This window comes from Phyllostomus hastatus, unplaced genomic scaffold (assembly GCF_019186645.2).
Source record: "Phyllostomus hastatus isolate PE091 unplaced genomic scaffold, TTU_PhHast_1.1 phas_scaffold_93, whole genome shotgun sequence".
Lineage (NCBI taxonomy): Eukaryota > Metazoa > Chordata > Mammalia > Chiroptera > Phyllostomidae > Phyllostomus > Phyllostomus hastatus.
In genome coordinates this window covers 28,751,805-28,772,948 of record NW_025334042.1, presented here as the reverse complement: position 1 = coordinate 28,772,948, position 21,144 = coordinate 28,751,805, and the positions used below count along the sequence as shown (strand labels likewise).

The 21,144-nt window shown below is 35.2% G+C and overlaps 1 protein-coding gene across 3 annotated transcripts in view; it reads left to right on the top strand.

Moving 5' to 3' along the window:
* The window catches only part of CNTN1 (contactin 1), a 320,158-nt gene that overhangs the window by 171,515 nt on the left and 127,499 nt on the right, over positions 1–21,144 (top strand). For all 3 annotated transcript variants that reach the window (XM_045829319.1, XM_045829320.1, XM_045829321.1), the window contains 3 exons: positions 12,275–12,408; positions 13,764–13,796; positions 18,785–18,917. In XM_045829319.1, the coding sequence (XP_045685275.1) occupies positions 12,348–12,408; positions 13,764–13,796; positions 18,785–18,917 (227 nt within the window). In that variant the 5' untranslated portion in view covers positions 12,275–12,347. The remainder of the gene's footprint in view (positions 1–12,274; positions 12,409–13,763; positions 13,797–18,784; positions 18,918–21,144) is intronic.

The window sequence follows — 21,144 nt, the reverse complement described above, 5'->3', positions numbered from 1 at the left end:
CTGAAAAAGGAGAAGGGATTAAGAAGTACAAATTGGTAGTTACAGAATAGTCATGGGGCTATAAAGTACAGCACAGAGAATAGAGTAGCCAAAGAACATATATGCAGAACCCATGGGCATGGACAACATTGTGGGGATTGTCTGAGGGAGTGGGGATGCTAGGTGAAGGGGGATAAAGAGGGAAATTTGGTACAACTGCAATAGCATAAATAATAAAATATAATTTAAAAAATACTAAATTCTTGGTCAACTGACTTTCCCCAAAAAGCCCTGCCTCTCCTTTGCCAAATGGCAGCATCTTCTACTTTAGTGCGCAAACTAAGTTGTAAGAATGCTCCTTGCACTTCCCCTCATCTTCTCCTTCTAGTCAGTGTTTGTTACTCACAGGTCCATAATCCAACCCCCTTGAAGCTAATGACCATACATCTTGGTCTATTGAATCTCTAGGACTTAGCAGAATATACATGATAGACACTTAAGTATTCTAAAACAAATAAAATTGCCTATATTACTGTTTCTACATTTGCTAAGTAAATTATTGATTTTACATATCTGCATTGTAAACTGTATTTGCAACCACACTGCATTAGAAAACTCATTAGATCTTATAAGAAAGATGATTTCATATCATTCCTCCTAATTGTAGAAATGCATGGAATTTTCCTCAAACCAATTAACTATTTAGAATGGTACTTGTGCTTCAGGAGTTCTAAATGGAGACAAATGCAGAGCCACTCAAAGGTGCAGTGCTTTTTATTTTAATGTTCACTTTTCTTCTTTGGCATCTAACCCTTCTGTGGCATTGAACACATACACATGTGCACACACATATATTTGTGGATCACACACTGTGCAAAGTATTTAAGCTGTAGTAGGATATGAAATTATGTACAAGGCATGTTCTTTTTCCTTAGTAAATTCTAATCTTGTTAGTGGTGAAGAAAAACTCATACAGATGTCTTGTGTACATTTTTATGAAATTCTCACAATTAAATATTTTTCCACAGATGCTGAAATAGCATGCCTCAAATGAATGAGCCATATAAATGAGATCTTATTTTATCCACACTTTTGCTACCTTTTGATAATACACAATTCTAAAATGGTATTACCATGTATTCAGGACAGTTTCAATGTTAAATATTCTGTTCTACTTATTATCTTCATAAGCCCTCAAGACCTATGAGAAATACCAAAATTTACCAAATAAACCATTACTCAAAATATCATTTCTTGACCTCTGAAATTGTCTTCAAATATGTTTTCTAATAAAGTGTCCCTATAATTAGTTGGCAGTGGCCTTGCATTTGGAAGGTAAGAAAGAACATTTTTATAAGGTATTAATGAATGAGTCAAACAACTGCTTAAGATTTTAGACAAGGGAGAAGGCCTCATAGGAAGAAGTTGTTAGAGGATAGCATTTTTATAAAGATAAAGCTTGATCTAGATCTTAAAATATAGCAAAATTTTTTTTCTCATACATAAACTGAGGTTAATGATAGTAAGTACATCATTGGTTCATATGAAGATTACTGTGTTAATACTTAAGCTTCCAGGCAGAACCTGGTTTGCAAACTGAAAGATGATGAAGTGTGAGCATCTTACAATAATCACTACACTAAGGACCTTTAATTTACCTTTTTATTTTTATAGCTGGAATAAGGTCTAACATAAAATAGATGCTCAATACATATTTGTTGAATTATGAAATGATGGTGCATCACTGGTAAATTTTGAGGCAGAGATAACAAGAGAGTTACATTTTCTAAAGACAAAATTTAATTTTATATTATTTACTAAGTTTCATATATTTGGATGCATGCTTACTAAAATAATAAATGCAGAGGCAAAGATTCCTCTTGGTAGCAAGGATTAAAGGTAGATCTATTGATACTGCCCTAATGCTTGTGTCTAACTGGACTCTAAGCTCCTAAAATATGAGAATTTGCTTCCTTTGTTACCAGCTGGGGCTTGTGTGGTCTTCCACAAAGTTGTTGATTAATAAGTACTTGCTGGTTGATAATACTTGGGTTTGATACAAAGAAGAATTACATTAAGAGGGAAAAAGTTATTATCAGAGGCTGTGGAATCCCTTTCTTTTAGATTTAATTTTTTTGAATAATTTAATTTTTTGAAAATAAATTTTGAACAGGTTTTTATATCGTTGACCTGTAATTTTATATAAATGGAAGGATGTGTCCACACTTGCCCTATTGAAAATTTAATTAATATCTGAACAGATTTAAATAAAAAAAGGGATAAAGCCCACTGTACAGCATGAAACTATGTTGTCACTATAAATCTGAAACATTGGTGCTGCTGTGAGGGCATCAGGATGCAGGGGTTAAGGGTTTCCTGATGTCTGTTCTTGTAATGAAGTATTGAAAAGAGCCAGAATAGAACGTTATCAACCAAGGCATTTATCATTATTACTATAATGATATTTTCTTGCATAACAGTTTAGTATGAAACTCACTTACTGCCTCTAGAAGAAACCAAAAGTTCAATGCTTGGCATTTAAGGTCCCATAATTTGACTATACTTTTCTCTCCACTAATATTTCTCAAATGTTCTTTTTAGTGTAGGCCCAGGCATGTTTCTTCAGGTTTATCTGAATTGACATTCGCTTTCTCACTCTATACTTTTAACTTTTGCCACTTCCTCCTGCACTTGTGGACCTGACTGTGAAATATAGAGCAGTGATTTTCTTTAGCAATTGCTCAATACATTTATTCCACAGATGCTGAGTATCTTTAATGTGTAAGGCATGATGTTCGGCAATATAAGGTGTAGAAAAATCAATACGACAATTTGCTCTTGAGTAGCTCACACATTAGAAAGTTCCTCATTGAATATATACCTCCGTTTTACTAGTATGTACTTACACTGCTGCTAAAATACGTCTCGAATTGGTAAATACTTCATATACAAGGTCCATCTGGGAAAATTGCAGCCATTGTTAATATAATGGTTCATGCAACATTGATGCAATCTGACAGCCAAGAAGAGTAGACTGGAATGCACACTCATGGACAGTAATGACTTCACTATACCAGGCAGTGGGGATGGTAGACACTACTGAGTGGGGCATGTATACTGTGTGGCTGTCACATTCAAAATGACTGAGGGAGTAGAGCAATGAATCTGCATCAGATTTTGCATTAAACTTGAGTATTCCTCTGTGGAAACTATTGGGATGATTCAGAAGGCCACAGTTATGGGCAACTGGTGTTGGGCAGCTTCATCACGATAACACCCACTCTCATGCATCACATCTCCTGCAGAGTGTTTTTGGCAAAACATCAAAGCACCCAGGTGACTCAGCCTCCCTACAGCCCAGATTTGGTGCCCTGTGACTTCTGGCTTTTCCCAAAACTATAATAACCTCTAAAAGGGAAGAGATTTCAGACTGTGATGAGATCCAGGAAGATATGATAGGGCAGCTTATGGTGATTGGGAGAATTATGTGAGGGTCCAAGGTGACTACTTTAAAGGGGACTGAGGCATCATTGTCCTGTGTACAATGTTTGTTGTATATTGTATCTTCTTCAATAAATATCTCTAGTTTTCATAGTACATTTCTGGATACTTTCTGGACAGGCCTCATATATGTAAAGAATAATGAGTAAATAATTAAAAATTACCAGTCATCTCCTTTTATATGATTATTTTACTTTCTATTTTTCAAAGGAAATGAAACACATTTTTTTGGTGTTTGAACAACATGCAATGCAATCATATCTAATTCAATTGCACAAATATTCAATGATATCCTGTTATATGTGTTTCAAAAATAAATAAATTTTTGAATTGTTTTAATTGAATTGAAGTTCATGAAAAATTATTTTTGTATGCTGTTTTTATTAATAAAGCCTAAATTATTTGAGTAGAAGTCACTCATCAGTTAACTGTTAATACAATAGCATAGTCATTGTACTGATACTATAGGGTCATTGTATCTGTACAATGACCTTAATTTTCCATGACACTTAAAAAATAGAATGTCAAGGATTACATCATGCTCTTTCAGGAGGAATGTGCTTTCTGTTTGGTATCTCTTAATCTAAACAGCAGCTAATAGAAAGTTACAAGATCATCAGCCTTGTTCACCCTTCCTGGGTGGGTCTTTTGTCAGGAGACAGCGAGAAATTTTGTGTACCTTTAGATTGGCAGGGTAGAATAAGTACCTGCTCTTATACCTGCAGGATGTACCAGTACTGTGGGGAAAGGAGCAGTAGCTCACATCCTGGGCCATTAGTGGGCATGGCTCAGACTGGAGACCCAGAAAGCAGACAGACACATAGTAGCAATCATGTTTTTTTCTAGACATGGCTACCTTCACAGAGGACTAGAGCCCTTAAAAGGGAAAATTACCGCCTGGGAACTCTGTAACACACCGAGTATAAACTTAGTGAGAGTTTCAAACTCTGGTACCACTCCTTCCCAGGGCTCATTCTTTTGTGTATCGGGGTAGTGGGGGTGGGGGAGGGGGAGGGTAGCAAAAGGGAAAGATCTGTGAAAGTCTTGCTGGCATGGGAACTGTTTTCTGCTGTCAAAGACTTATTAAATCCTGCTTTGGATTTTTAGATACGATTCACGGGGAAGGAACCACAGAGCACATTTCTTTGTAGTGGCCCCGCTATCTCAGATCACTGTGAACCTCAGTAGGATAAAGAGGGAAGTTAGATCATATTCAGTCATGTCATTATAATCCAACAAGAGAGTCTCATTTAAAAGTAGGAAACCTTCCAGATTTTAGTCACAACATTATATGAAAACACCTTGTTCATTGTGATACGGTCCAGTAAATCAGATGTAGATATAGGCAAAATTTAATTCTTACCTACACAAAATGCCACAACTGAGTACAGTGCAGGCATAATTTTAAGAGGCAGGTCATTAAATGTTGCATATCTTCTGATTTTTAGAGTGCCGTGGTGAAAGATGTGGCCTATTTAATTCATAACACATTTGCATGTTCTCTCTGAGTGGTGAAAATATTCCAGCCTTTACTTAACACACTTAATACAGCAGTTCTTTAACTTTAATATGCCTCTAAATGACATGGAAAGCCTGATTAAAGTGCAGATACTTGGGCTATTTCCCCAGAGACTAATCATTCTTTGGAGTTGCTATGAAATCTATCCTATCAATATTAACAAGGATAACCAAATACTGCTAATGTGGGTGGTCCCTATACAATATTTTGGGAAACTGGCTTCACATATTGAACAGCGTGTTAATCATTGAGTTTATAAAATATCCTTTCTTATAATCTAGAGCAAGAACAGATTGTATCTTTTTTTAAAATCAAATAATAAGAATGTAGTATTTAAATCTGTCTGAAATAGGACAAACCCTGGCCCTGTTAGTAGCTGTGTGCCTTTGGAATCCCCCAATGATCCCCATAACTCAGTTTATCTGTAAAAGTCTCAGAGTTTTGGCAGGATCAAAGATATATTACATAGACTAGTAATTCATAAAAAATTTTAGCACTCTATATGTTATTGCCTCTTTACTATTCCCATGTATCTGAGGTCACCTTGTTACCTTTGGTCCTTCCATCCATCACCTGGTTCCATTCATCTCCATCCTGATCCTTTATGTGAATGATTGACAGTGGAAGGGTGATGAGTTCTACTCCATATCACCTTTCCCCAATTCTACTAAAACTCACCTGCAATGATTTACTTATTTACTATTTCTCTGATTTTTTGTGCAGCAGTTTTCTTCCAAATCTAGCACTACATTTTAGTATTCAGAGCAGTGCAAAATATGAAATCACCCTTGAACAACAAACTTATTAAAACACTGAAGGGAAAGAGTTTGAGTGGAATCCCAGTACATTTGGTTTTACGTCTTATGTGACAAAACAGCTGTTCTCTTACTCGTTGACTGGAACAGTAATTCTGGGATTTGAAAATGGTCAAGAAATCTGATTGTCTGGTTTGCTTTATTATTACTATCTTCATTGTCCATTAACATCTTAATTTCAAACAAAATAATTGTGTAGCATGGGCAACTTGTCGTTTCCATAAGGGAAATAGTTTGGAGTCTGCAGGGTCTTTCTATATTTCGTAGAATTTCAAAAGATACCACACCACGCTACACATGCACTCCTAAACTGTGGGACAAAACAGATGTAGGACTCTGTTTACTGTGCCCCCTAAAAGTGAGGTTTCCCTGTAGCTGCCCCAATGAATAAGCATGACCGCATCAATGACAGCCCTGGATGACATCATGGGCTTAAATTAGCCTGTGAAAAACATGTGCTATAAATATCACAAATAGAGTTCCACTATTTTGAAGTTCCTCTTATGCATTATGTCACTTAAAAATAAATGAGTGATTAATTTAATCATGAATCCAAGTATCCAAAAGTGTGAGCTGTCAGTTGTTTATAAAAGGCAAGCTGTGCTGCCAGCACTCAATTAATATTCACATCTTCAAAGCCTTCAGATTTTATTTCCCTGAGCAGCCTCTAAGTCATTACACTTCGCACTCTGATGTTATATTTATTGAAATGTTTTGAAATTCTCTTTATGTATGCTTCACACACAATCAAGTGGAAGCGTCTTTCAGGGATGAGAGCAGTTGAGTCAGCCATTTCACTCTACCTCTTAGTTCAGGGGGGATGTGACTGCATTCTAGAACAGAAGGATACTATTATTAATCATTTGCAGAAAATGGATATTTTCCTTGAGCATGTGGATGGTTGTTCCTGGCTTAGAACAGCACATTCTTCAGGAATTTTTACTACCTGTACTTGACCATAGCAGTAAGTTGCCAAAACATTGTTACTAACTGCACTGAAAAGCTGTTAAACCCAGAGAAGGGTAACTGATGAGAGAGATGACAGAAGTTGGTGTGAAGACCACCCCCCCAAAGGATACACTTACTCCTCTAGAGCTGTGTTACCTATGTTTACGTTATGTTTACTAACCTAAAAATTAATTGGAAAGATAATATTAATATGGAAGTTCTTAATATAGAGAGAGTATATAGCACCCTCTTTCTAAAGGATTAGCATTTTTAAAACTCAAAACTAATTTTATCTCTGGAAAATTTCATTGATTCCACCTTACCTTTTGACTTCTTGTGTGCTTTTTCTTCACACATGCATATACACATGTATCCATAACATATATGATTTAGTCCTCACAACGCTTGTCTGAAGAAGGAACTCCATTTTCTTTTTATTAGTGTATTTATTTTTCACTGTTTATTCTATTATAGTCATTCCCACTTTCTCTCCCTCTCCTGACCACCACCCAGCCCTACCCTCTCCCCTCCCTCAGCCTGTCCCCATATTGTTTTTCGTGTCTATGGTTTGTGCATAATTGTTCTTTGGTTAATTTCTTCATCATCTTTCATCCTGTCCCCACCCCCTCTTTGCTGGCAGCTGTCAGTCTGTTTCATGTATCTGACCTTCTGTTACTATTTTGTTTATTAGTTTATTGTGTTCATTAGATTCCACATATAAGTAAGATCATGTGGTATTTGTCTTTTACCAAATGGCTTAGTTCACTTAGCATATGCTATGTTAATTAGGTTAAGTGAATTAAACTAAGTGAATTATGCTAAGTGAATTAAGCTATTCATGCTGTTGCGAAAGGTAAGTTTCTTTTTTCTTACTGCTGAGTAGTATTCCATTGTGTAAATGCATGACGGCTTTTTTACCCACTCATCTACTGATGGGCACTTAGGCTGTTTCCAGATCTTGGCTATTATAAATAACAGTGCAATGAACATAGGGTGCACACATGCTTTTGATTTTCTTCAGATAAATTCCCAGAACTGGGATTACTGGGTCAAAGGGCAGTTCCATTTTTAATTTTTTGAGGTATCTCCATACTGCTTTCTACAGTGGTTGCACCAGTCTGCATTCCCACCAACAGTGCAAAAGGGTTCCCCTTTCTCCACATCCTCACCAGCCCTTGTTGTTTGTTGATTTATTAATGATAGCCCTTCTGACAGACTTGAGGTGATATCTCATTGAGATTTTTAATTTCCATTTCTCTGATCATTAGTGATGTTGAGCATTTTTTCATATGTCTGTGGGTCCTTTGTATGTTAATTTTCTATTGTACAGACTGGGTGACTGACACCTCAGGAAGAATAAGTAACTTGTGCAGCAGAGGCAGAATTTCAGGGTGGATCTAAGGATAAAGCATCCCCCAGTTTTACAGTGCAGAGTAGGGGACATTAGTGTCTTTTCACCTAGACTAATCTGTGCTTAACTCCAACAAGCTTCCTCTGTTTCCTAGAAAAAGAACTTTATAGCAAATGTTCTTCAGAACCAAAGCAGAGTGATGAGCATGATAAGTAAAATTTAGGTTAAATTTCCTTTTTAACTTGGCTTTTAATGAGCTATGTTGAGGATAGATCAAGATAGATCTCTGCCCTGGCTGGTGTGGCTCAGTGGATCGAGTGCTGACCTGCAAACCTGGGGGTCACCAGTTCGATTCCCAGTTGGGGCACATGCCTGGGTTGCAGGCCAGGTTCCCCAACTGGGGGCCTGCAGGAGGCAACCAATCAATGTATCTCTCACAAATTGATGTTTCTCTCCCTCTCTTTCACCCTCCCTTCTCCTCTCTCTAAAAGTAAATTTTTAAAAATCTTTAAAAAAATAGATTTCTGATATACCCCAAAATCTTTCTTTTCTTTCTGAATAAAAGATATATTTCCTAATATATATATATATTCAATTTTTTTACTTTTTCAGTGTAAAAAATTATATATTTTCTATACAGATATTTTATCAATATTTCTAGGGTCTTGTTCTCTCTCATTGTAAATGATTGGATAATCATCCATTTAAAAAAATAGTTTAATTGGTGTTGATGGAAACCCCATTTAATATGTAGCAGTATGAAATACTTTGTAAATAATTATTATGGCAAAATGCTTACTAATGTATTGTTGAAGCTTTTCTGAATAACTTATTTGTGTTATCCTATGATAGAAATAAAAAAAAAACAGAAGAGCTGGCTGATATCTGTCCAGCAGAAAAATGCATATCTAGGTATGGTCTCAGTTTCTCAAAGGAGAACTCTAACATTGTCCAGATTAAAGAGAGAAAAATGGGGAAGAAGGCATGTGTGGAAGGAAAGGAAGAAGGAGAATGAAGGAAAAGAATATGTCCTACTATGTTACCTTATTGTGGTTTTGTTGTTATTTTAATGTCTGAGTAAGAAAATTAATAAAGGACGCTGGAGAGATGAAGTTGAATTCTCTTGGAAATTAATGTAGTGCCAATACACATCAGGGACACCCTGATCACCAGACATGTACAGGGCTGCAGCGGGTTGGAGGATGCAGCATCTGCAGTACCTGGTGTAAGGCCTAGGCTGAGAGAATGAGAAGCCACAGGGCTCTAAGGCCAGCGTGTTCAGGGAGCTGGCCAGCAGAGCACACCCTTGGGGACAGAAATGCGTCCCCAGATCCTGTTTCTGGCCATATTCTGTTGTTTTGGCTATTGAGAAGAAAAGTGTCTGTTCCTATAACTGGCACATCATTGTCAGCATTGTTTGTTTGCTTCCTCTGCTACTTCATTTGCCTCCTACAGTTTCAGGCCCATGGGGTTTAGGGAGCTAGAAATGAGAAGAGCAGTTTCTTCTGCATGAGCAGCCGTGGGTTCGGCCTCTCTCCTCTACTGCGCTGCTCAGGGGATGTGATCAGGGAGTCCCAAACGATGGGATGGCTGGTGATAGAATAGAATGAATCACCAGCAGAAAACAAATGTGTGAACACGAGGTGGAAGATGCTTATATAGTTGAACAGCAAGATACCCATTAAATGAAATCGATTGTATGCTGCCAGGGTGATGGTGTACTGTCCGACTGAAAAAGACAGTATTTGGAGTGGAGGAAGAAAGATAGAGTAATATGATACAGAAAGCCTCAAAATAAATTTTTTTCTTTTTCCTAAAGTATAACTATTCAAATTGAAATACAGAGACTTCAAACAATACTTGATAAAGTATTATTAAAATGCTTTAAAATATTGCTATTTAGAATATTATCTTTTAGAGTACATTTACATAAGCAATAATCACTAATAAAGACCAAAACTCCAAGAAGACACATTTCTTATTACCTATTGTCACCACATTATTCTTATTTTAAGTAATTCAGGTTAAATTCAGTTTGTTTGTGGCAAGTGATTGGAAATACAGTTATGGAATAGTACATTTATTCCTTATTTATTCAATTTTTCTATATCCAAAGACTTCTTTGTGCTAGGCAGTACAGATAAAACCATAAATAAGAGGCATGTCCCTAGACTGATGGACCTATGGCCTAGTAGAATAATAAATTAATATTTATTAAATAATTTTATGGTAAACATTTAACATGTATAATCTCACGCAACCCTTACCATAGTCTTGTGAAATAGGCATCCATTCTGTATTTTGTGCACATATCCTTTTGAATTAGTAGTTCAGATTTCTTTAGATGAATTCCCAGAAGTGAAATTGTCAGGTCAAAAGGCAGTTCCATTTTTAGTTTTCTGAGGAAATTCCATACTGTTTTCCACAGTGGCTGCACCAGTCTGCATTCCCACCAGCAGTGCACTAGGGTTCCTTTTTCTCCACAGCCTTGTCAACACTTGTCGTTTGTCGATTTGGTTATGATGGCTATTCTGACCAGTGTGAAGTGGTCTTTCACTGTGGTTTTAATGTGCATCTCTCTGATGGCTAGTGATGCTGAGCATCCTTTCATATACCTCTGGGCCCTCTGAATGTCCTCCTTGGAGAAGTGTCTGTTCAGGTCCTTTGTCCATTTTTTAATTGAGTTGTTTATCTGTGACCTTTTAAAGGTTAACAAACTACATCTTTCTTTTTGAGTCCTTTGCCTATGTGCTTGTTCACAGAGGTGGATTCACCACAGAGGTGATGAAATTTAAGCTGTGGGACCCTTTACTTACGTGATGCTATTCCAAGGCCCTGGGTAAAACCCAACCAATGTAATCATGTAGTCATAAGTTTGAGGAAATTTATAAAAGCAAAATATTTTAGTTAGAATGCAACATAATTTCGTAGCTCAGTTTGTATTATTAAATTGACTAGAAAGTTTTAGTTTTTTCATATGATAGCTGTAGCAGTGTTTTTAACTTCATTTGAAACAATTTTGTTAGATTGTATTGTGACAGCTGTCATATCAGCATGCATTAAAAAACTTACCAAAATTCATAAACTTTTGTGCAGGCATTTTAATAGTGAACATGGAAGAAGAAACTAAATATTTTTGTCGTATTATGCTTTATTATTTCAAGAAAGGTAAAAACACAACTATAATTCAAAAAAAGATTTATGCAGTGTATGGAGAAGGTGCTGTGACTGATCGAACATGTTAAAAGTGCTTTGTGAAGTTTCTTGGTTCTATTGACATTTTGGGCAAATAATTCTTTGCTGTGGGGCTGTCTTGTAAATTGGAAGATGTTTAGCAGCACCCCTGGCCTCTACCCACTAGAAGCCAATAGCAGGAGATAGCTGACATACTCAAACTGTCAAAAATCAATAGTTATTGGTGAAAATGAAAAAAATATGTCTTTTATTTTATGGACAAAACTAAACAGACTTTTTGGCCAACCCAATGTCAGTTTTCTCTTCTTGTCCTGAAAGACGGCTCTGCAACCTGTAATGATCTGTCCTCACAACTCCCTGATTCACCCTTGATGACAAATGAGCAATCATTTCCTTTTTGTGTAATTAATACATAAAGTGAAGGGTAACAACTATATTATTAATATATTTCAACATTTAAAATCATCATTTCTGTCAAAAATTTTCCATGAATTATCAACAAATAATGCTAATATAGCATATAATGTCTGAGTTTGTATAAAACTCTTATACAAACAATTCTTTGATTGAATCTTTTTACTACCAGCCCTTCAGATAAATTTAATTTTAATCTTTTGATTAAAAAAAGACATTGAAATATTTACAACTGCACATTTTGTAAAAAAGGTATCAGACTCAATTGTTTAATCGCAGAAACTACAATGTACCCATTGACCAGCCTGCCCTTGGTCACACAGTGTGAGTGTGAGTGTGAGTGTGAGTGTGAGTGTAAGGAGGCAGCTGGAGTCAGGGCCCTGACTCCACTCTTTCCATTACAACAGGGGTTCACAAAGGCATTTAAATAAACTAAAATGCATTCTACAGACAAGGGATACAAAATAAAATTGATAATGAGATTATCTCAAGAAACAAACATTTTTCCTTCTTTTTGTTCCCTTTTTTCTTTCTTCCCTTTTCTTCATGCAGGTGTTTAATATTACCCAACTGCCATAAGCTAAAACTTTTTTGAAAATTGAACCTAACCTCTACTAAGCACAAGATGAAAATGTGGCTGCTGGTTAGTCACCTTGTGATAGTATCTTTTACAACCTGTCTATCAGGTAAGAAATATCTTTGCATATTCTTCATAAATTATGTCAAAATAACCAATGTGTGTATGCACCTCATTAAATCTGACCTAGGAAGTTAGAATTAATATTGGTATAGTCAGCTGACACCCGGGTCAATCAAGTAAATTAACATATATTAAGGTTGACCCTATTTTTAAAATTTACTTTCAATTAAAATTTCACAAGATTTGGTCAATCTTATGTACTGGCATGCTGGTAAATGTCTAAAACCTGGATTGCTGAGGGGAAAAAAATCCCTGCCATGTAGCATTTATCAATTCCAAGGGTGTTAATATTCCTCCTGTAGCCAATTTCAACTTGAAATCATTTAATGTGGTTTTGAAAAGACTGTTAACAACTCATCATTATATAGTATTTTCACTGTATCGATACAATAAACTTATATTATCTCATTAGCATAAATAAAATAAAAAAGTGATAAAATAGTTGGTACTTGATTTTAAGTTTTTGTTATGTTTGTTATTTATTTATGTATTTATTAAGTTAATATAATTTAATTTTTATTGCTGACTGGTCAGTCTTATAAAAACAATTTTAAAAATAGTCCACCAAATATGTACAGGCACACTAAGGATAACAAAGCAGTGTTAAGAGTGCTGTAGTTTTAGATAAACAAATACTGTATTTCTGTCTTTCAAAGACAAGCATGAAGGATTCAGAAATCTTTCGTAAAAGGAGAGGTACATCATATTTCTCTCTGAAGCAGCATGTTTTCTAACAGTCAATTTTTCTAATTCTTTCATCTCAATTACCTTAACTCAGTAAGTACTTGTTGAATTGCTTTAATTCAAGACAGATGGATCTTATCATTTATCAATCCTCATTGATTGCTGAATGATGAACTGATAGATACCTTATTGTATGTTATTTATTATTAATGAAATAAAATGTTCCTTTACTTTGGGGATTAATTATTATGATGACTTAAAAATCCAAAAAAGATAGTAATTTCATCAGTGCTTAAGAATTTTAATGACTACATTAACTACAGAAATTATACAGACACATATAATTATATGCATATATATATTTTGCAAATATAATAAAGAAAATTTTTGTGGTAGGATTACATGGCTAAGTATTATTTTTATGAATTAAGCAAAAATAAACTTATTACTACTAAATATTCATACTAATTTTGTTGACCATAAATTTTAGCACTACAACTATAAAATATCTACAAGTATATAATGATACTTTAACCTTACCTTAGTAAAGAGTCAGTAATCTCATTTCATTAACAAGTATCTCAGTATTTGAATAATGTTTGAAACCACAACTTGAAAAGCTGCTTTGGTATTACATCTCTTTCCTTTCATTTTTAGAGTTTACATGGCACAGAAGGTATGGTCATGGAGGTAAGTTGTTGAAAGAGTATCTTTTAAAAATTGCTTTCCTTGAATACATCATATTTAATCTTTGCTTTAAGGTACTAGCTCTATAAACTTAAAAGCAAATGGTTAATGTTAGATCACTTGGAATTTCGGTAAGACGGTTTATCTGAAGTCATACAGCTCCATGTTTGATCCCCCAAATGAATGAATGAACATCATAAACAAATATGTTATCACAGCAGCGATGTCCAACCTTTTCATCTCATGGCACACAGAAACTAATTACTAAAATTCTGCGGCAGACCAAAGAAATACATTTTATGTTTTACTGATCTGACAAAAAAATAGGCATAATTTTGATTCATTTACATTGGGTGGCTTTTATTGTGTTGGCTGTCATCATTTTTATTTGACAATCTAAGGGAAAAGATGTCAGTGTCCCTGACTAAATAATCAAGTATTGCATGTTTTAAAAATTCTTGTGGCACACCACTGTGCCAAGGCATACCTGTTAAAAAACATTAGAGGTTTGGCAGTAGGTGGAAAATATTCAGTGTGGCCTTTTTCTTCTGTATTCTTTGTAATAATCCTATGTTACTAAATTTTGAAACAATATTTTAAATGTCTTAAAACCCTAACCTATTTTTGAAAGCCTCCTGCTTTTCTGCAAGAGGGAGAACTGAAGGTAGTGAACTTGGAACCTTCGGTCCAGCTTAATTAGGGGTCCAAAGATATTGCAAAAATTATTGTTTGTTATTATTGACCAAAATTAACAATCCTGTTTAGACTCTACCTCAACCCCTGAACAGTTCTTGCCAGATATAGAGGCAGTATAATACAGTGGGGAAAAAAATTGAGCCTGGAGTAAGACCAACCTGGATCTGCATTTGCAACCTGGTATTCGCTTACTATGTCTTGTGCAAATTATTTAATTTCTGTGAACCTCAACTTTTCAATATGTAAAAGTCACAGGATTCTTGTAAGGAATTAAAACAAAAAAAGGAAGAATGTGACAATAGCTTATAGGATAGTGACAGCATAATAGGTGCTCAGTGAATATTGCTGAACTGGTAATTTATAAAAACCATTGCTTAGTCATAGAAGAGTTAACACTCCGGAAGGATCACTGAGCAACCACTGTGAAAACTTGTATGATGCCCCAAGGATGTTCATGCCAGAGCACATCAAACAACTTACCCTCATAGGTGGCTGTAAGGATTCAGAGAAAGAAAAGTCTTAGCCTGAATTTCACCAAAGTTATTTTCATTTCCACCTTGTGAGTTGGGCATCACTACCTGTAGGCTATATAAAGATCAGTAAGGTATGTTACTTGATTTAAAAACCTTACCATATAATAGGGAATAAGAAAAGTTAAGTAACCAGTGTGTAAATAAAATACAATAAACACTCTGAAAGAACTACTTTGAGGAATTAAGGGATGTTTAATGATTAAGGTAGTAAAGTATTTCAAATGATAGAAATGGAGCTAATCTGAGAGGAAGTGGCACAAACGTTAAGTACAGAGGTGGGAAAATATGAGCTGTGTTAGGACAGTATTTTAAAGAACAGTTGTTCTGCAGGATGTTAAAGGAATTAGATTAGAAAGAATATAATTGTTAAATTAATTTGGGAAAGGCTAGTTCATTAAAGTTTAACAGTGTGTTATTAATTTTCAATAATATTTATACTACTTCTATAACAAGGATAGTAACTGTATTAGTTTCCTAGACCTGCTATCCACAAATTGGGTGGCTTAGGAAAAAAATGGTCTCACAGCTCTGGAGGCTGGGAGTTCAAAACCAAAGTGTTATCATGGCCATGCTCCTCCCTCTGATACCTATATGGGAAGGTCCCTCCCTTGCCTCTTCCAGCTTCTGTACCCTCAAACATTCCTTAGCTTATGCAGAAGATACCCAGGCAGTGATGCAAAACACAGTGTTGCTATCAAAAAATACGATAGGCTGCTCTTGGGCAGGTAAAGCCGTGCAACAGAAAATTTAGTGGACTTAACATTTCTGCTGTTAGGTCATAACCTGCCCCTAGTCTTTGTTCTAATAACTGATTGCTGCATGTTCTTGAGACCTCTTTTCATTTTAGTTATGGTAAATTACTGCAGTTTGCCTATTATTCATCATCCTAAAGGGTTGGGGTATGAGACTCTTTAAATAAAGCCCAAGCCCTAAATTCCCTTCCTTGTTCTCTCATCAGTGGGGGAAATGGACAGTGAAGATGAGAGGCTGCACTGTCTGGAAGAAATATGCTTTGAGACAGTTTAAATAGTTACTGCATTTCAGGAGAGCTTGTAACACTACCCAGGCCATGGCCACTTTATAACATTGCAAATACTGTAAAAATTCCAATATTAGACTCTGTTCAAATTTTGTCACCATTGCTTTTTTTTCTAATGGACTTTTCCTGAGACTCTTCTTGCAATATACTTATGTAAAGTTGTGTGTGATAACTAACAGATTGAGATAACATATTACAGAATGATAAATAAAATTGTTTCAAAATGCATATAAAATGAATTAAAAAACTCTCAAGCATAATTATACTTTCCAAAGGAAAAAATACAAATAGCAAGATGATAGTGAACCATTTCTGCATAGGTAAAGTACACTAATCCCATTTTAGATCCTATAAATAGCTGATTATAATGCTGGTGAAACAAAACGGACAGGAAAAAAGCCGCAGCTTTTGCAGCTCACTCCCATCTGTAAATTTGACAGCAAGTATTCATATATAATTTCTTTCTTTCTTGTTAAACTTTTGTTCAAATGTAAGAAATGAACTTACTTCTGCAATAGATTACAGCCATTTTGTAGAAAATAAATAAATTCACATTAAGAGCAGTTCAAAAGAAAGTGTGATTTTAGGTGTCTTCTTCAATTAGCTTGAGAAAAGCCATTTATAATCTTTTTCTCTTCAGAAGAATTTATCTACTAAGAAAAACAGCATATGTTTTTAAAATAACACATGTTTAGAACATGATACCTATTTGTTTTTTATTTCATGGGCCCCTGAAACCCTAATACTTCCAAAGCATTATAGTTTGTCATCTAATTTTTCTATAACTCTGGAAACAAAATCATTAAGTGACTACATTTTTTGTTGGTGGAGATCACATTCACATGAATGGATTGTTTGCTGAGCCTTGTGTTACACGCTCCCAGAAAGTTTGTCCCTTCCTCTCAGCACCCTGGTGGAGCTAACAGAGTGGTGACCTCAGATACCTTTTGAGGAAGTTATGAAGTTTACATTCAGAGGTTTACCCTGAGCATTCCAATGAGACTCAAAAGCTTCTTTTGGATGAGAAAATTTATCTTTCAAGGACCCAGACATGTTCTCAAAGTAAATTGTTTATAGTAATTGCTAAACCAGTTAATAGAGCACTTTATTTTTATCAGGCATGAAAATTTTAGAGAAACAAGGGACATATGTTTATAAAATAATGCTTACCAGAAGCACTAATGTAATGTAAAATATGTCCTGTTCTGCTTTTTGATCTAGAAAAAGGTGAAAGGGAAATATCTTAAATGTAATATTTTACTAACAAGAAAAATAAATTTAATATTGTGTTGTAAATTAGCTTCATATTTTTATCCCTTAAATGTTTAATTGCCTGTTCCTATAAAGTACAGATGGAAGTGGAATATTCAGAAATACACATATAATTTATAAAAAACACTTGCCATTGAGGAGAAAAATAGAATTAATGCTAACTATAAGGCAGGTATACTACTTACTGTCTTACATACCTCATCTCAAAATAATTATCATGGTAATCTAATGAGTAAATTTTGTTATTATCCCCATTTTATGAGATGTAATATTGAGGCTGGAGAGGCACTGTTAAACACTACTGAGCAAGATTTAAATGGTGTATTAAACTTCTTGTTTTGGGAAACTGGAGCAAAGCTCTCACCCTCAAGGTCGATGTTAGCGCAGATAAAATGTCTCTGTGACATTTGCCTTAAACTTACTATTAAAAATAAATTGGAGAAGTGAACCATAGCTTTGGTCTAGCAAAGACATTACAGTGATCCTGTGCAAGAACATTCCTGCTTCCTAGCCATCCACATCAGTATTAATTCACTTGGGACATGTGGCTCTGTAAAGGGTGCCACCTGAAAGACATGGAGTGATTCTCTTCTCATCTGACTGTGAGGTGGCCCTCTTCCTGTCCAGAAAGGATATACTGTCAAGAACAACTGCTTTCCATTTGTGTATATTTTTGTGACAGATTTTAAACCAGTGGACTAGTTCCCATATTCATGTAAATTTACTGATTGTTCTAGATGTTGCAAAGTACTAGTGCCAATTACATGTTTAGAAAAAACAAAAAATCAAAGAAGAACTGACCCAGGAAAGAAACTCATTTCCCCAGAGCATCTAGAAATTCAGTCATTCTCTTTTTCATAAATTGTTAAGCACCTATTTTGTGGCAGACTGCTAGACAGCTAGCTAAGGAGAGTATTATACCGAGATTATGGACATAATCACCAGTCCTCAAGCATTTGCAATAGTGGAACAGAAAGTTGTATGAGGAATCACACAAGGGATATGTTAAGTGCCATAAGCTTAATAGAACACAGATGGGGACCAGCTGAACCTGGGATGGGTGAGATGTGGCTTCCTGAAGGCACTAACTCTGAGGTTAAGTCTCAAAGGGCTGTGCAAATGTTGGTAGGAGCAGGAAGGTGAGGTGGTGGTTCTGGAAAAAAGAAAACCATGTGCAAAGGCTCAGAGAAATAAAAACATGTCTTGTTTAAGTTAAACACGGCAACACTGAGTGCTTTGGGAGAAGTAATGAGGGGTGGGCAGAGAAGAATTTTGAATAAAAAACTGAATGTTTTCCTCAGGATTATGGAGGCAAATAATATTTCATTTGAATATGATAGAGATTCAGTGTGATTGATTTTTTTTCAAAAAACTTTCTTACTGTTTCTAAGTGGGGTTTTTTTTTGCTTATAAACTAGCACAATGTAAAATATTTTTATTTTTTCTTATAGTTTCTGAGGAAGACAAAGGATTTGGACCCATTTTTGAAGAGCAACCAATTAATACCATTTATCCAGAGGAATCACCAGAAGGGAAAGTTTCACTGAACTGTAGGGCACGAGCCAGCCCCTTCCCAGTTTACAAGTAATGTACTTCACTTCTTTTTTCAGAACGGAGCTGTGAACCAAAGATTAGAGACCAGCGTTTATGATGCTGTACTGGCAGCGAAAGCTATAATATAATGCTTTCTACAAAGTCTAGGAACATAACAGAAATATTGGCTTACAAGTTATTTTTTAAAGTTGTTTAATGCACAGATAAACAGTACTTTTCTTAAATATATGCAAGTAAATCACTTACTATTTCCTGCAAAGATAATGACTGTGCCATTTGACATTATCAGTTTAAAAGTGGTGTAATGGAGATCATGCTAAGCATGCAAAACACTACATGGACACCATGCACATCCGAGGATAAAATGCTCTTGCGTGTATTGGCCTAGATAACTTATACCTACAGACAATGGATAATATTTCCATATTAACTACATTCAAGTGCTTGTGTAAGTAATTCTAGAAAGCAACATGTTTTTCAATAGCCTCAAATCTATATTTCAGACAACACAGCAAATTGCTTAAATATCTCTACCTACTGGACAGCCTATATAAACATTATTTTATTTTGGGGGAAGGACTGTTAATGATATAAAAAATAACTTATTAAAATGTAAGGGTGTTTTTTTTTGTTTTTTTTTTTTTGCTTCAGATGGTTCCGAAAACTTTGTTAACAGTTTCTAGTCTGATTCAAAGAATAAGATTAAAAATTTAACCAAATACCAGTGGGTTTGAATTTCACCTATAGAGTGGTTCCATGAAGACAAAGTGAGTGATTGATGGAGAAATTGAGGGTCCTAGTAGGTTAATGCCATCTGATTTAACAGAAGGTTGTAATTAAAGAAGGCTGAGTTTAATAATGGATTTTATCTGGATATAAAATTACTTCCTATTATTACAAAAAGTTGTTATCAAAGAGAATACCATTTTCTCCCATTTTATTCTAATTGAACTCATTTTATCTTGCCTCTAGCTATAATTACAAAAATTATTCTTAAAATATAAATTTAGAAACAACATCACTACCCCTTTGAAATTATTTTTATTGTTTCAATTTCATGCATGGGAGTGCAATATAAATAGATATTTTATAAATTATAAATAACACATTTGTTTTGAATGGATTTGATGAGGTAGACTTATTTTTACCCTTAAGCTATGCATAGGGAGTTTATGGACGTGCCATATTGTATCCAGTAGGGGCTCTAGAGATCTAATCTAAACATGTAATTTTACAGAAGAGGAAGCTGAGCCCTGAATAAGTAAATAGATTTTCTTCAGAGTGTGTGAATCACTGACCCAGGACTGAAACACAGGTTTTACGACTTTCAAGGAAACATGTAATTTTCTAGTATGCATCTTTCTAGATAGGTTGATAATCTCTCAAAAGCTATGTCCATGATGCTTGTTCTGTGACATTCTGTCTTTGGCATTCATATGTGGAACCTTAGCAAATCATCCTCCAGGCTGGAAAGGAAGCAACAAAGCAGAAAAACTGTCACAGACAGTGTTCTAGAAACGTGTGCTTCTCCCTGCCACCCCCCTTTACCTCCCCTCTCCTGCAACAAAGGCACCAAGAAGCAAAACTTTGCATAGCTACAATTTTACACACATTGTTTAGCAACTCCCTATTTCCTCCTCCCTCCAATCCCATTAAGTGTTCTTACCAAAACTTAAAACATAAAAATAAGAAGCCAAACTTCAGTGGGCAAATACATCTCTAACTCCCTCTCACAGGTTTCACAGCACAGAAGTTACCAGAACAAGTGTGACCTATCCACACATTAGTCTAGAGAGCTAGAAGGAAGAAGCAGGTGTTTCATTTTGTTATGAAGGCTGTCTGCTGTTGACAGCAAAATAAGGAAAGAAAATAGCTAAGCATTCAGTTCGTTGATGGAAACTTGAAGCTTTAAAATTTTACTTAATATTCAGGGCAAGCCATATTCACTTTGGTAATCATGCAATTCATCATTCACATAGTAGTTTTATATTTGTGGCATGTTCTATGATAGTTTGTTATTCATGGCAACACCCTGAAAGAAATAACAGGAACTTTACCTTCCACTTACCAGCCCTAAGTCTTTTATTATCTTTCCTTGTCCCCCCAAAATAACAAGAACCCAGTAAAATTGCATTTAACACTTGTGAAAGGAATTACAATATTATGGATGTTTCTGAAAATTAAATAGAATGGTGAGCTTACCCAAACACAGCAAAACTTAATCATTATGTGACATTAAAGGCAGAGTGAGAGCCAC